General features: G+C 39.8%; 1 protein-coding gene across 3 annotated transcripts in view; it reads left to right on the top strand.

Annotated features, from left to right (window-relative positions):
* LOC133554752 (contactin-3-like) overlaps positions 1 to 16,217 on the top strand; it is a 246,167-nt gene that overhangs the window by 208,630 nt on the left and 21,320 nt on the right. For 2 of the 3 annotated variants that reach the window (XR_009807197.1, XM_061903853.1), the window contains exons 14-19: positions 6,595 to 6,712; positions 8,248 to 8,406; positions 8,559 to 8,708; positions 10,765 to 10,835; positions 11,146 to 11,380; positions 15,765 to 15,880. Coding sequence is in view for 2 of the 3 variants with exons in the window: in XM_061903853.1 (XP_061759837.1) it covers positions 6,595 to 6,712; positions 8,248 to 8,406; positions 8,559 to 8,708; positions 10,765 to 10,835; positions 11,146 to 11,380; positions 15,765 to 15,880 (849 nt within the window). In the remaining variant the exon portion in view is untranslated. Of the gene's footprint in view, positions 1 to 6,594; positions 6,713 to 8,247; positions 8,407 to 8,558; positions 8,709 to 10,764; positions 10,836 to 11,145; positions 11,381 to 11,791; positions 12,188 to 15,764; positions 15,881 to 16,217 lie in introns of those variants that run through there. The other variant, XM_061903854.1, reaches the window with a different exon arrangement.

Here is a 16,217-nt window from a genome sequence, read left to right as displayed (position 1 = left end):
ACTGATGGACCTAATAATACAAAGAGCTCCTTGATCAGTTTCCCAGGAAGAGGGTCAAGTAAACATGTTGTTTGTTTTATTCCATTTACACGTTGTAACAATTCCTCTAATGTTATTTCCTCAAAACGAGAGAAACTATTTTGGAGGGCAGTATCCGCCGTATATACAATCGTGTCAGTGTTAATAGAACCCCGTTGTAGCTGGGACACATTGTCTTTAATCTCCTTTCTAATGACTTCAATTTTCTTACTAAAGAATTGCATAAAGTCATCAGCTGAGTGGGTGGAGCTACTGGAAGGAGTCCCTTGTTGGGTTAGCGATGCTACCGTACTAAACAAAAATTTAGGATCGTTTTTATTACGGTGGATGTGATTTGAGTAATATTTAGCTTTAGCTAAGGTAAGCATGCGTTTATAAGTTATTAAACCATCACTCCATGCTTGATGGTGCACCTCAAGTTTAGTCGTGCGCCATTTGCGTTCCAGCTTTCTGCATAATAATTTCTGAGCTCTAGTTTCTTCTGTAAACCACGGGGTGCGCTTTTTTGGAGCCTTTTTTAACTTTAGCGGTGCTATGTTATCAATGGTTTCGCGCAGGGCGTCGTTAAAGTTGTTAGTGAGGTTATCAATAGAGCCCACATACTTTGGGAATGGTGCCATTACCGAGGGCAGTAGGTCAGCAAGAGTTGTCGTTGTGGCCGTATTAATGTTGCGGCTGCTATAGCAGTTATTATTATTATTAGTTTGACGAAAATGCGTCTGAACCTCGAATTTTATAAGGTAATCATCGGACAATACTTTAGTGTACGGGAGTATCGTAACTTTGGAAACGGTGATACCCCTGACAAGCACTAGGTCTATCGTATTACCGTTGCGATGCGTGGGTTCATTTATTATTTGTGTGAGACCACAGCTATCAATTATAGTCTGGAGCGCTACGCACGGTGGGTCCGATGGGGTATTCATATGGATATTAAAGTCCCCCATTATGATTATATTATCGGCGTGTGTCACTAGATCAGCAACGAACTCTGAGAATTCATTGATAAAGTCCGAATAGGGCCCTGGGGGGCGGTAGATAACAGCCAGGTGTAGAGGGAGCGGTGTGACAGACTTCATAGTAAGCACCTCAAACGATTTATATTTATTATTTATGTTAGGACTAAGGTTAAAGTTTTCGTTGTATATTAGTGCGACCCCCCCACCCCTTTTAAGCGGACGGGCAATATGCGCATGTTTAAAGTTAGGAGGACATGCCTCATTTAGCGCAAAAAAGTCGTTTGGTTTAAGCCAGGTTTCGCTGAGACCGATGACGTTAAGATTGTTGTCTCTGATAATATCATTAACTAATAACGTTTTGGGAGACAATGATCTTATGTTTAAAAAACCTATATTATAGGTAGTCGGCTGTTTTAGGGAATTTTTGATCAAATTATCCGTAGTAGCAATATTAATAATGTTGTGTTTATTATGCCCAGTGCATTCAGTATAATTACGACCATATCTAGGAATTGATACGACAGGAATTTTCCGATTGTTTGATTGTTGCTTTGATAAACTGCACGCATCATGGTTAGCCACCTCAGTAACGGGGATTTTCCGATTGTTTGTTTGTTGCTTTGATAAACTGCACGCATCATAGTTAGCCACCTCGGTAAAACACATGTCCAACTCTGAAACACTCAAAGCAGAAAAAACTTGTTCTAATTTAACAGACTCCTTACCCAGACCAGTAGTCTCGCATCCTTTATTTAAATCCGGCTGCAGGATGGAGGGAAGTGGTGTTCTGTGGGGATTAGCCTTCTGCTTTGTTTCTAGCCCCGCTCGGCATCCGCGTTTCCGATCACACCGCTGGCGTCTGCTCCGTAGACGGCCCCCGCTGCTACTAGACTCCGCTGCTTCACAGGCCGCTGGATGTAGCCGCCGACGTATTCCCATGCTAGTTAGCACGTCGAACAAGCACGCGTCTATCAGTCCAAAACGGCCCGATATGTCCATATCCAGAAGTGTCTGGCGGTCGTATGAGATCACGGAGTGACCACGATGCGAGCCAGCCATGAAGTCTGCAGAACTGTCCGGCATTTCCGCCAAATGTTCCATCTTTAGCAAGAGCTCCGCAGTGTCGCAGCCCGTCCGGGCGCCGCCATCTTGCTTTTTTATATATATATATATATACTTCATAAGTAATCACAATATAAATAAATAATAATTGGTGAAGTAAGTTATATTTGATATAATGAGATTTGTAAGAATATTTTGAGAAGGTTGGAGATGATGCTGAGTAATTAAAAAATTGCTATGACTCCGGCACATTTTTATCATAATATTACCAGCAAAACTTTTTAAATCCTTTCCATTACTCCTTCAACAACTCATCACTTGACTCTTTCTCAAAATTTTGTTTGGGTTTTGATTCATTTTAGGCTTCACTGTATACAGTGGGGCAAAAAACCAACCAAAAAGTTATATGTTGGTTTCATCTGACCACATGACATTCTCCCAATCCTCTGCTGTATCATCCATGTATCCATTTTGGTATAAACTCAACTCGTCGTGTTTGGAGGAAGAAGAATACTGATTTGCATCCCAATAACACCATACCTACTGTGAAGCATGGGGGTGGAAACATCATGCTTTGAGGCTTTTTTCTGCTAAGGGGACAGGACGGTTGATCCGTGTTAAGGAAAGAATGAATGGGGCCATGTATCGTGAGATTTTGAGCCAAAACATCCTTCCATCAGTAAGAGCTTTGAATGGTTGACCAAATACTTATTTTCCACCTTAATTTACAAATAAATTATTTAAAATTCCTACAATGTGAATTCCTGTATTTTTTTTCACATTCTGTCTCTTAGAGTTGAAGTGTACCTATGATGAAAATTACAGACCTCTGTCATCATTTTAAGTGGGAGAACTTGCACAATCGGTGGCTGACTAAATACTTTTTTGCCCCACTGTATGTTGAAAACAGTAGCTCATAGAGAGTAAACCACATGGTCTTTAATAAAACCTCCTATTTATTCCTTCTCTGCGGTTTACTTCATTACATACTTGAGGGAGCAACGTATCCATGGCTTGTTTATTAAGAACCATACAGATAAGAAGATTTTATGGCTCTATGGTTGCCTGTTTAGCTTGTTAATAACACAGCTTCCATCGACAAAAGCAGCAACCAATTAGTTCATGATGTAGTTCAGCCATGCGTAATACTTGATCATCTAATAACAATGTTTTTCTTTTAAAGGGGTTAAGCAATTATGATGTACTGGTATCTTTATCGGTTTCTCTTTTGTTGTGTTGTTTTGTGTTCAGAATGATAATGGGCAATAAGAGCATAATCATGTGTGTTGCTCTGCCGTTCATTGAACACTTGACCCCACTGCATTCAACTCATGGACATGTTGCATTGCAACAACATAAGAAAGCTCTTTGAAAGATAAATATAAAATGTATTTTTGTAAAATAGAAAAAACATGGAAATGATCAAATTAACTACTCATCGTATAATTTTTTTGCTACATAACAGCTGAATAAATATGCTTCATTAAATAATGTGAACTGGTAGCATATTTTAATTTTATTCAGGGTGTAGTAACGGTAGCACTAAAATTACTATGATATTTTATAGGGATCTCATGTAATACAAGCCCTGTTTCCATATGAGTTGGGAAATTGTGTTAGATATATATATATATATATATATATATATATATATATATATATATATATATATATATATATATATATATATATATTTATATATATATAAACAGAATACATCAATCCATCCATCCATTTTCTACCGCTTATTACCTTTGCGGTTGCGGGGGACGCTGGAGCCTATCTCAGCTACAATCAGGTGGAAAGCAGAGTACACCATGGACAAGTCGCCACCTCATCAGTGATTTGCAAATCATTTTCAACCCATATTCAGTTGAATATGCTACAAAGACAAGATATTTGATGTTCAAACTCATAAACTTTTTTTTTTTTTTGCAAATAATAATTAACTTAGAATCTCATGCCTGCAACGCGTGCCAAAGTAGTTGGGAAAGGGCATGTTCACCACTGTGTTACATCACCTTTTCTTTTAACAACACTTAATAAACGTTTGGGAACTGAGGAAATTAATTGTTGAAGCTTTGAAAGTGGAATTCTTTCCCATTCTTTTTTTTGTAGAGCTTCAGTCGTTCAACAGTCCGGGGTCTCCGATGTCGTATTTTACGCTTCATAATGAGCCACACATTTTCGATGGGAGACAGGTCTGGACTGCAGGCAGGCCAGGAAAGTAACTGAACTCTTTTTTTTTACGAAGCCACGCTGTTGTAACACGTGCTGAATATGGCTTGGCATTGTCTTGTTGAAATAAGCAGGGGCGTCCATGAAAAAGACGGCGCTTAGATGGTAGCAAATGTTGTTCAAATCCTGTATGTACCTTTCAGCATTAATGGTGCCTTCACAGATGTGTAAATTACCCATGCCTTGGGCACTAATGCACCCCCATACCATCACAGACGCTGGCTTTTGAACTTTGCGTAGATAACAGTCTGGATGGTTCGCTTCCCCTTTGGTCCGGATTACACAATGTCAAATATTTCCAAAAACAATTTGAAATGTGGACTCCTCAGACCACAGAACACTTTTCCTCTTTGCATCAGTCCATCTTAGATTAACTTGGGCCCAGAGAAGCCGGCGGAGTTTTTGGATGTTGTTGATAAATGGCTTTCACTTTGCATAGTAAAGCTTTAACTTGCACTTACAAATATAGCGATGAACTGTATTTAGTGACAGTGGTTTTCTGGTTTTCCTGAGCCCATGTGGTGTGATATCCTTTCGAGATTGATCTCAGTTTTTGATGCAGTGCCATCTGAGGGATCGAAGGTCATGGTCATTCAATGTTGGATTCCGGCCATGCCGCTTTCGTGGAGTGATTGCTCCAGATTCTCTGAACCTTTTGATGATATTATGAACCGCAGATGTTGAAATCCCTAAATTTCTTGCAAATGCACTTTGAGAAACGTTCTTTTTAAACTGTTTGACTAAATGCTCACGCAGTTGAGGACAAAGGGGTGTACCTCGCCCCATCCTTTCTTGTGAAAGACTGAGCATTTTTTGGGAAGCTGCTTTTATACCCAATCATGACACGCACCTGTTCCCAATTAGCTTGCACACCTCTGGGGTGTTCCAAATAAGTGTTTGATGAGCATTCCTCAACTTTATCAGTATTTATTGCCACCTTTCCCAACTTCTTTGTCACATGTTGCTGGCATTAAATTCTAAAATTAATGATTATTTCCCCCCCCAAAAAATGTTTATTAGCTTGAACCTCAAATATGTTGTCTTTGTAACATATTCAACTGAGTATGGGTTGAAAATGATTTGCAAATCATTGTATTCCGTTTATGTTTACATCTAACACAATTTCCCAACTCATATGGAAACAGGGTTTGTACATACAGGTTTTGGAACAACATATGCTGCCATTTAAGCGCCGTCTTTTTCATGGACGCCCATGCTTATTTCTGCAAGAAAATGCCAAGCCACATTTGGCATGTGTTACAACGGCATGGCTTAGTACAAAAAGTGTGCGGGTGCTTTCCTGGCCCGCCTGCAGTCCAGACCTGTCTCCCATCGAAAATGTGTGGCGCATTATGAAGCGTAAAATATGACAGCGGAGACCCCTGACTGTTGAACGACTGAAGCTCTACATAAAACAAGAATGGGAAAGAATTCCACTTTCAAAGCTTCAACCATTACTTTCCTCATTTCCCAAACGTTTATTAAGTCTTGTTAAAAGAAAAGGTGATGTAACACAGTGGTGAACATGCCCTTTCCCAACTACTTTGGCACGTGTTACAGCCATGAAATTCTAAATTAATTATTTGCAAAAAATTAAAAAATAAAGTTAATGAGTTTGAACATCAAATATGTTGTCTTTGTAGTGCATTCAATTGAATATGGGTGGAAAAGGATTTGCAAATCATTGTATTCCGTAACACAAATTCCTAACTCATATGGAAACGTGGTTTGTATAATAACAAAGCTGGTGTTTTTTCTCTTTATGTAAGTTCATCCAGAAAGTAATCAAAGTGCTTCACTTTTTCTGTAGAACTTAGAAGGACACATTTTGATTTAATTCCATTTTGAAATAAGGCTGTAACAAAACAAAATGTAGGGAAAAAGTGAAGCGCTGTAAGCGCTTTCCATTTGCACTTTATATATTACATTGTTTATATTTTCTGGCATCTCTTCTTGCAGTGAAATAATTTCTCAGTCTGCTGAAACTGCCCCTTTTGCAAAGTTTTAAGCACTAAATGTATTTGACATTGAATCATGTTTGAGCAGTAAAAAGATAAATAGAACGGATGGCAATGAAAGAAGCTTTTAAAACCCACACAAAAAACAAATTGATTCAGAAATGGTCATATGTTGCGTCCTTGGGTAAATGCAACTATATTTTACTGCCAAAGTGTCACAAATTGAATGCCAAAGCTTGTATTTTAGTTAATTTACCACATTTTACCCCTAAAGTGTTTATGTTTAAATTGCTTCAAATGAATATGTTTGGTCTGTTCTTTTTCATCCTCTTTGACAGCGCTCTGCCGGTGACATAATGATAAGAAATATTCAGCTAAGGCATGCTGGGAAATATACATGTGCTGTGCAGACCAAGGTGGACAGTGTGTCTATTGCCACTGATGTGGTGGTTCGAGGTAAGCATGTCCCTTAAATCAGTGTTTTTCAACCTTTTTTGGGCCAAGGCACATTTTTACATTGAAAAAATACAGAGTCACATTACCTGCAGAAAACATAAAAAATTAAACTCAGCAGTCGATATTGACAGCAAAAAGTTGTTCTCGTAAGTGTTGGATATGAATTCAAACCATAACTGAGCATGCATCCATATAGCTCTTGTCTCAAAGTAGTGTCACGACCTGTCACATCACGCCATGATTTATTTTGAGTTTTTTTGTGTTTTCCTGTGTGTAGTATTTTAGTTATTGTCTTTTCCTGTTTTGTTGGAATTTTCCTGTAGCAGTTTGATTTCTTCCCTGAGGGCTATTCCCCACACCTGCTTTGTTTTAGCAATCAAGAATATTTAAGTTGTTGCTATCCTTCTATGGGGAGACATTGTTGATTGTCATGTCATGTCCAGATGTACTTTGTGGAAGCCTTCTCTGCTCCACACGCTGTAAGTCTTTGCTGTCATCCAGCATTCTGTTTTTCTTTACTTTGTAGCCAGTACAGTTTTAGTTTCATTTTGCATTGCCATCCCTAAGCTTCAATGCCTTTTCTCAGCGGCACTCGCCTTCTTTTCATTTTTGGTTTAAGCATTAGATACCTTTTGACGTGCATTCTGCCTCCCACTGTCATCTGCATATTGTGATCACGGCCAAGCAATTACTTGCCTGTTGCCACCTACTGATATGGAAGAGTATTACACAGTTACTGTGCCAAGCTAAAGACAGAGCATACACTCAACCACGGCACATTATTTGCAGACTATAATTACCTGTTTGCAAAAAATATTTTTAACCCAATTAGGTGAAATTACATAATCTCCCACGGCACACCACTGTGCCGTGGAGCAGTGGTTGAAAAACACTGCCTTAAATTACAGGTCAGGAGTTGAAATACACTCATAATAGGTATCAATGTTGTATTCATTTTTATTCATATGATTTATTGATATGATGTATCGGACCCATTCTTTTTCAGAGATTCCAAAACATGTTTTATTGCGACAAAGTCAAGTTCTATTTATTTCACCTTAGTGGTCATGATTGGACAGGATTGGAAAGTCTAGGGGAATCTAATTACAATTGTGGATTTATACATTTTATATTTGGAGAACAATCTTCTGGAGCAATTTCTAAGCAACAGATTACGCGATAATGTTTTTTTCTTACCCACAGAGTACTTTCTTAAAATGACGAATTTGTGTACTTGTTGTAAGAATGCTTGTTGATTGATTGAGGTTCCCCAAAAAATACAAAATACATTTTGAACCTCATGTCGTATGTTGTGTAGTGTGGGTTTTTTGTCTCTCTCCGTAGCAACCCTTTGTAAGGAAGCAAACTTCCAAAATCAACAGGGAATCAAGAATTAATTGTTCTTTACCTTAGTTCTGTGGGACTAACTTGCACACTTTTTTGTCTTCTTGCCTGAAGCTCATTCTACAAACCACAACCATAGATATGATTACACAATGTTACATCGACAAACATTGGGCTAATTATCTCTCTAGGTCCTCCGGGGCCCCCTGTGGAGTGTCAAGTGACAGAGATGACAGAGACCACCGCCTTTCTGACTTGGGGACCCGGGATTGAAAACCATAGCCCTGTTCTTAGCTATACCATCCAGGCCAGGTCGCCCTTCTCTCTCGGGTGGCAAGCAGTTACGACCGGTAGGTTGCCTTCATCTGACAGTTTGAAAGGAGGAGAAGAAGGAGGAGGTCTCCTTTTGAAAAGTCACATATGAAATACGTGAAAACCTTCACTGACAGCTCAGAGGCGGATCATTCAGCGTTAAAAGGTAATTTGGTGTGATGTCTTTTAGTTCCTGAGCTGCTCGGAGGAAAGCAGCTGTCTGCAACTGTCACAGATTTGAGTCCCTGGGTGGAGTACGAGTTCAGAGTACTGGCAACCAACAGCATTGGAACAGGAGAGCCGAGCAAAGCCTCTAGAAAGACCCGCAGCAAGGACATGCGTATGTAGCGGAACTTAGTCATAACTGCCACTCATCTGCTGATTTTATAGTTGCAGATTAAATGTGTAGAAATGCATCAAGTGATAATTTAAGTAATTTTGTGAATTGTTCACAATTATACTGATTTTGGGCAACATTACTTGCCTGTGTAAAGATTGATTGTTTGATTTTTATTTTTTTTATTACTTTCATTTTCAGGGGCAATGCATTGCACATTAAAACACATATTTATCACAGTCAATGCCATAATATCATGTCTACATGTCTTGCACATAAGGTTTGTAGGCAATCGGCTAATTTGCAAACCCAGTCTCTGAAGTGCATTTCTAAAAGGTTTTCCAGATAAAATAACTACAGAATACAAGTTACACAGTCATGCATTATATACTAACACATAACGTCAATATTTAAAAATTCATTATTATCGTATAAAAGCATCACAGAACATCACCAAAGAGCGCATCAGCACATAGGGCAGTATTGCATGTGAGTATGTATGTATTGACTTTTATGATTCTGAATCAGTTGTTATTTTCTTTTGGCCAGTGTTTAAGCTTTCTATTGAACGTTTCAGGTGCAGGTTGTGTTTTTATTTCATATCGCAACTCATTTCAAAACTGAATCCCTGTTTCTTGAAAATTAGGTCGTTGGTTGTTTTGAATGTACTTTTCACTTTACACTATGGTCCTGATCTACTAATATCCAAACAACACATGCGAATACAAACTATGAAATGTTCTTTACTCTTGTGGGCATGTGGTGAAATCCTAAGACTGCATGTACAATTAATAACAAGTACAAAAGTGGTGCAGACCGCCTTATTTAAATAGGGTTTTGCATTTAAACCGGCTTTCACCATGGAAACACTAATTTCACCCCGCATTTATGGCATCATACGGTCCAACCTGTGGCATTTTATGATGTTGTTGACATGCAGCACACAAATATAATGTGTATCGCCTTTTCTAGACTATAATAAAGCACGATTTAGACAACAGAACCTATTTTTAACATGCTGAAGGCGTGCTCTGAAAGGCTCTGAGGTTTTTTATTGATTGATTGATTGATTGATTGATTAGTTGATTGATTGAAACTTGTATTAGTAGATTGCACAGTACAGTACATATTCAGTACGATTGACCACTAAATGGTAACACCCCAATAAGTTTTTCAACTTGTTCAAGTTGGGGTCCACGTTAATCAATTCATGGTAATTGTGATTGTGACAATGTGTCTGGAATGATACCGGCGCGAAATATTTATATAGGAGATACATTAGAATATATGAAAAGATATATACCATAAAAAAAAACAGCTGACACCAAAATTAGTCAATTGAATTTGTTTTTATCAGCCCCTAAAGTCACACAACAGCTTTATAATTATAAAACCATATTGCTGAATAGATATTGCTTAATATTTTTATTTCTGACAGTATAAAAATGTTGACTTGAAAACAGGCAAAATATTATCTTTCAATCGTGTGTCTTCGCGGTGCAATAGCCTGCTTTCTCACAAGCATGCGTAATTGCCAGTTTGCGCAAACATTCCAAACGGCTAAATATACACGCAAAACATTGCAAGTGCTAATTGATTATATTTGTATCTTCTTCTCCCACTGTTGTGGGCGTTCTAATGAACCACATATGTTCTGTAAATAAATGAAGACAGACAGGCTAAATGGACTGGACTATATTTTGCTCATTAATGAGACACAATCCTCTGGGCACGAGCTTAGTAGATCAGCTTTGCGTGTGATATCAAGTTTGCACATATTTTGATAGTAGTATTGGGTCAGGCCCTGAATGACTGTTTGTGCAATGGCGAGCCGATAAATGCTTGAAAGAAAAGCACTATCAGGTTGAGGTTCCTCTGTATAAAATGTTTGAAGATCATTCTTCAATGATTTTTGCAGAAAGTTTAACATTGAAAAAACACTGTTGCAACCTCACTCAGACTGTGCCAGAGAAAACCCATCTCACTGTAGGATAAAATAAGTGGAAATCTTTATTTTAAGTTTGAAGTTACAAGACGTTTAATCCTCTCTACATGTCAGTTCCAAGGGTGACTCCGGCTCGAGTGAACGGTGGAGGGGGAGGACGCTCAGAACTGGTCATCACTTGGGAGGTAAACAACACACTCGGTAATGTTGTTGTGTGGGAGAACAGACTTGAATGCCTTTGATTATTTCTCAATTGCATCAACTGCATTGTAATACTTTTGGTTTTATTATTTGGAATATAAACACAAAGATTAACACTCAAGCTTTCGTACTTAATTTTTCTATACCTCAAAATAAAGCTATGCAAGTTGATAAGGCCTTGCAAGTTCAGCATCACCCTAAGCCCTTTACATTGCAAAAGTGTATTTCAAGGTATTAATAGCTCTCTGATCACTTTCGAGTCATCCGCTTATGAGTCATCTCATCCCTCCTTAGCCTGTTCCAGAGGAGCTGCAGAGCGGCCCCGGTTTTGGCTATGTGGTGGCCTTCCGCCCACTCGGCACACAGGGCTGGATGCAGGCGGCAGTCACATCACCTGATGCCTCCAGATATGTGTTTAAGAATGAGACCATCCCTCCTTATTCCCCTTACCAAATTAAAGTCGGGGTATACAACAACAACGGCGAAGGGCCTTTTAGTCCGGTGGCTACCATCTACTCAGCAGAAGAAGGTATGTTAGAGTTAAGCAACACACACACACACACAAAATAGCATCTTTTGATTCTCCTATCAAATATACAGGATGTGTTAGGTCTATATACAAGTTCCGTTCCTCTGACAGCACTGTGTATTTTGAGTCAGAATCTATATCTAAATTATTACCAAAATCACCCACAGCAGCAGCACATTAGTGGTGCTGCTGTGGCATGATAATTAGTGGTAATGATGTGGCTATGTATGTGTGTAGTGTGCATATGTATGAATACATTTATAATTTATGTAACATATTTCTCGGACTATAAATTTCATTTTTTTCATAGTTTGGCCGGGGGATGCGACATATAATCCGGAGCGATTTATGTGTGAAATTATTAACACATTACCGTAAAATATCAAATAATATTATTTATCTCATTCGCAGAAGTCCATCTTCTTCCGCTTATCCAAGGTCGGGTCGCGGGGGCAACAGCCTAAGCAGGGAAACCCAGACTTCCCTTTCCCCAGCCACTTCGTCTAGCTCTTCCCGGGGGATCCCGAGGCGTTCCCAGGCCAGCCGGGAGACATAGTCTTCCCAACGTGTCCTGGGTCTTCCCCGTGGCCTCCTACCGGTTGGACGTGCCCTAAACACCTCCCTCGGGAGGCGTTCTGGTGGCATCCTGACCAGATGCCCGAACCACCTCGTCTGGCTCCTCTCGATGTGGAGGAGCAGCGGCTTTACTTTGAGTTCCTCCCGGATGGCAGAGCTTCTCACCCTATCTCTAAGGGAGAGCCCCGCCACCCGGCGGAGGAAACTCATTTCGGCCGCTTGTACCCGTGATCTTATCCTTTCGGTCATGACCCAAAGCTCATGACCATAGGTGAGGATGGGAACGTAGATCAACCGGTAAATTGAGAGCTTTGCCTTCCGGCTCAGCTCCTTCTTCACCACAACGGATCGGTACAACGTCCGCATTACTGAAGACGCCGCACCGATCCGCCTGTCGATCTCATGATCCACTCTTCCCCCACTCTTTGAACAAGACTCCTAGGTACTTGAACTCCTCCACTTGGGGCAGGGTCTCCTCCCCAACCCGGAGATGGCACTCCACCCTTTTCCGGGCGAGAACCATGGACTCGGACTTGGAGGTGCTGATTCTCATTCCAGTCGCTTCACACTCGGCTGAAAACTGATCCAGTGAGAGCTGAAGATCCCGGTCAGAGGAAGCCATCAGGACCACATCATCTGCAAAAATCAGAGACCTAATCCTGCGGTCACCAAACCGGAACCCCTCAACGCCTTGACTGCGCCTAGAAATTCTGTCCAAAAAAGTTATGAACAGAATCGGTGACAAAGGACAGCCTTGGCGGAGTCCAACCCTCACTGGAAATGTGTTCGACTTACTGCCGGCAATCGGACCAAGCTCTGGCACTGATCGTACAGGGAGCGGACCGCCACAATAAGACAGTCCGATACCCCATACTCGCTGAACAAAAATTGGACCGAAAAGGAAATTATGTACTGCAGATTACACAATATCAAATGATATGATTGATCTCATTCGCGGAAGAGACCAAGAAAACGTCAGCAATCGTCACATACACGTCAACAAATAGGAATTCGGCGGGGAGAGGGATGGCAGAAGTGCATTGTGGGTCATGGAATGCTAACTGCTATATGCTATATGCTACTGCCGTATCTATTAAATGGATTGTTTCATCGTTAGCGGTAACGTATAAAAACTGAGAAGGGCTGAACAAAAATTGGACCGAAAAAGAAATCATGTACTGCAGATTATAAACTGGACGTAGTGAAATATGCAGCAGAAAACGACAAGAGGAAGCGGCGCATACCTTTGGAGTTGGCAGAGATGTTTAGAAGCAACATCGAGGAAGAAGATTTCATCGGATTTAGCGATTAAGAGTGACACATTGTTTGATAAATTTAGCATGTTTTATATGTTATAGTTATTTGAATGACTCTTACCAAAATATGATACATTAACATACCAGGCACGTTCTCAGTTGGTTATTTATGCGTCATATAACGTACACTTATTCAGCCTGTTGTTCACTATTCTTTATTTATTTTAAATTGCCTTTCAAAAGTCTGTTTTTGGTGTTGGATTTTATCAAATAAATTTCTCCCTAAAATGCGATTCATACTCCAGTGTGACGTATATATGTTTTTTTTCCTTCTTTATTGTGCATTTTCAGCCGGTGCGACGTATACTCCGGAGCGATTTATAATCCGAAAAATACGGTATATACAAGTTCATGAAGTTTGTACATAGAGTGAACTGGTAGTTCGAGCTCAGAATACATTATGATTTAAAAAAAAAGGGGTGGGATTAAGTAATTGTAAAGTACTTCTCACTCCTTTTCAAATATGAAAAAAAAAAAAAAAAAGTCCAATACTCTTTTGGTTTCGTTTTTTATTGTCCTTTGTTTTCATTTTCTTGTAATGGCTGTTAAGGCTATAGCACTGTATTGGATCAGCCTTGCTCTTGTTTTTTTTTTGCATGTTTGAAATTTAAAAAAAATATATATATAAAATATCACTGTACAGAACACATGAACGACATATGAAATACAGTAAATCTTCTATTTATAATCGTCTATATTTGCAACCTTTTTATGTTTACGAACCTTTACATTGCGCCAAATATGCATCTGCAAACCATGTCCCGGTGTACGAACGCTTCATTCATTCATTTTGCATGCCACTTGAGGTCATCAAGGGGTTGCTGTTTTGATGATATCCCCTCCTTTCCACAGCCAGTCTTAAAGATCAACTCTCACAGTTTCCCAGTATAACTTTGGGTTGCTAGACAACCGCTTTAGGCAAGCGTTTCAACTATTTAACTTCTGACTTGCGGAACCTTCAGTTTGAGGATTTTTTTCAGTAAAGTGGGCTTTGTTCCGCAGCAAGTCTTGAATTCTGATGAGACTGAAAAAGATGCCACAGCGGACCTTTAAAACAGCAAAGGAGAAAGAACTACCAGGATTTTCAACGTTATGTTTGAGTTGTTCAAAGTGAGGACCTAATTCAACAGGTTCTCAACGTTGTTTTTAATTTCTTGTGCCTGATGGGATCCTGCCCCACAACAAGAGTATAGAGAAAAATAAGCAAATCTTTGAATACAACTTTGGATTACAACTGAATAAAAATGGCGTACTGGCGATAAACTCTTTGGGTGAACCTCGACCATACATGGAGATATTTGCTATTTTACAAACAGCTCATTTGAAGCATGTTTTGAAGAAGTCAATATTGTTTTATTAAGATTTCGCTTAATCGGGACTTCCCAAATACACAAAATCAGGTAGCAATCAGTAAGAAAAGGAGGTTTTCCATAATAGGACCTTGTTAAAATGAATAATGATGAAACCTCAGTTCTGTATTTTAAACCTATCACCAACTGCTGACTTGTGCCAGGAACTGGAACTGTTGCTGGAATACCGCCAAAGAAGGGAAAAGGTCCAAATGGACGTCATTGTGTCATCATTTTATATAGTTTTAATAGTCCACTCAAGGCTTCACGGTGGCAGAGGGGTTAGTGCGTCTGCCTCACAATACGAAGGTCCTGCAGTCCTGGGTTCAATCCCAGGCTCGGGATCTTTCTGTGTGGAGTTTGCATGTTCTCCCCGTGACTGCGTGGGATCCCTCTGGGTACTCCGGCTTCCTCCCACTTCCAAAGACATGCACCTGGGGATAGGTTGATTGGCAAATTAAATTGGCCCTAGTGTGTGAATGTGAGTGTGAATGTTGTCTGTCTATCTGTGTTGGCCCTGCCATGAGGTGGCGACTTGTCCAGGGTGTACGCCGCCTTCCGCCCGATTGTAGCTTAGATAGGCGCCAGTGCCCCCCGCGACCCCAAAAGGGAATAAGCGGTAGAAAATGGATGGATAGTCCACTCTTCATTATATCATTGGATTTCATTGTGCCACCAGGGATAAGACTATCTTTCAAAGAAACTTATGCTGAGTCAACTCGCAAGGATGTTCTCTCCTGTCAATCTCCTTTGCGATTTTTTTTTTTTTTTTTTAAACATGCACCACTAGGTTTAGTTTAATAGTAGAAGACTGTGAGGACCGGCCTGTAATAGTTTGATTCTGGCAAAGAATTTGAAAGCATTGACTTGTTTTCCTTTTCTGCTTCCTTCAAGCTTTCCTTGGTTGTGAAGTACTTCAGCTTTAGGTGACATGAATTTGTTCTGTTAAAACATACTGAAGCATTTTCCACTGGAACCAACAAAGCTACATAACGCACCCGTTGCATTACACGTCTGCAAGATAAAGCCCAGCTCATCTAATATTCAGTGACTTATTAACATTTAACTATTAGGTCGTAGTGTCAATGCATATTTTTCTATTGTTTTCTTCCCTGTCTATTCTACCATTTGTGTACATTTCAGAGCCCAGCAGAGCACCAGGGAAGTTGAGGGCAAAAAGTGTATCAGCGTCTGAAGTGGAGGTCACCTGGAAGCCACTGGCCTGGAGCAACAACCGCAGACGCATTCTGGGATATGAGGTCAAAACCAACACGTGCCCACACACAGTAGCACAAACAAGCAGCTTAGTTTTCTTTGGGAAACTATTGTAGGATCATGTATTTATTGATGAAGCCAACAACCCTCCAGAATATTTAAATGTATATACATTAGTATACAAAGTTTTCTTGTGGACCGATTGCAGTCATGTCTTTATAACTTAATTTCCTTTCCATTTCAACTGATACTATTTTTCAGGTGTTTTTCGGCGTATAAATGTAAAAATAACTCTTGCGGGTTGTTGAGGAGATACAGTATAAGGCAGTGGTTCTCAACCTTTTTTCAGTGATGTACCCCCTGTGAACATTTTTTATAAAT

Source organism: Nerophis ophidion, linkage group LG06 (assembly GCF_033978795.1).
Source record: "Nerophis ophidion isolate RoL-2023_Sa linkage group LG06, RoL_Noph_v1.0, whole genome shotgun sequence".
Taxonomy (NCBI): domain Eukaryota; kingdom Metazoa; phylum Chordata; class Actinopteri; order Syngnathiformes; family Syngnathidae; genus Nerophis; species Nerophis ophidion.
Note: the sequence above shows the minus strand (reverse complement) of the source record. Positions and strands in the feature narration are given on the sequence as shown.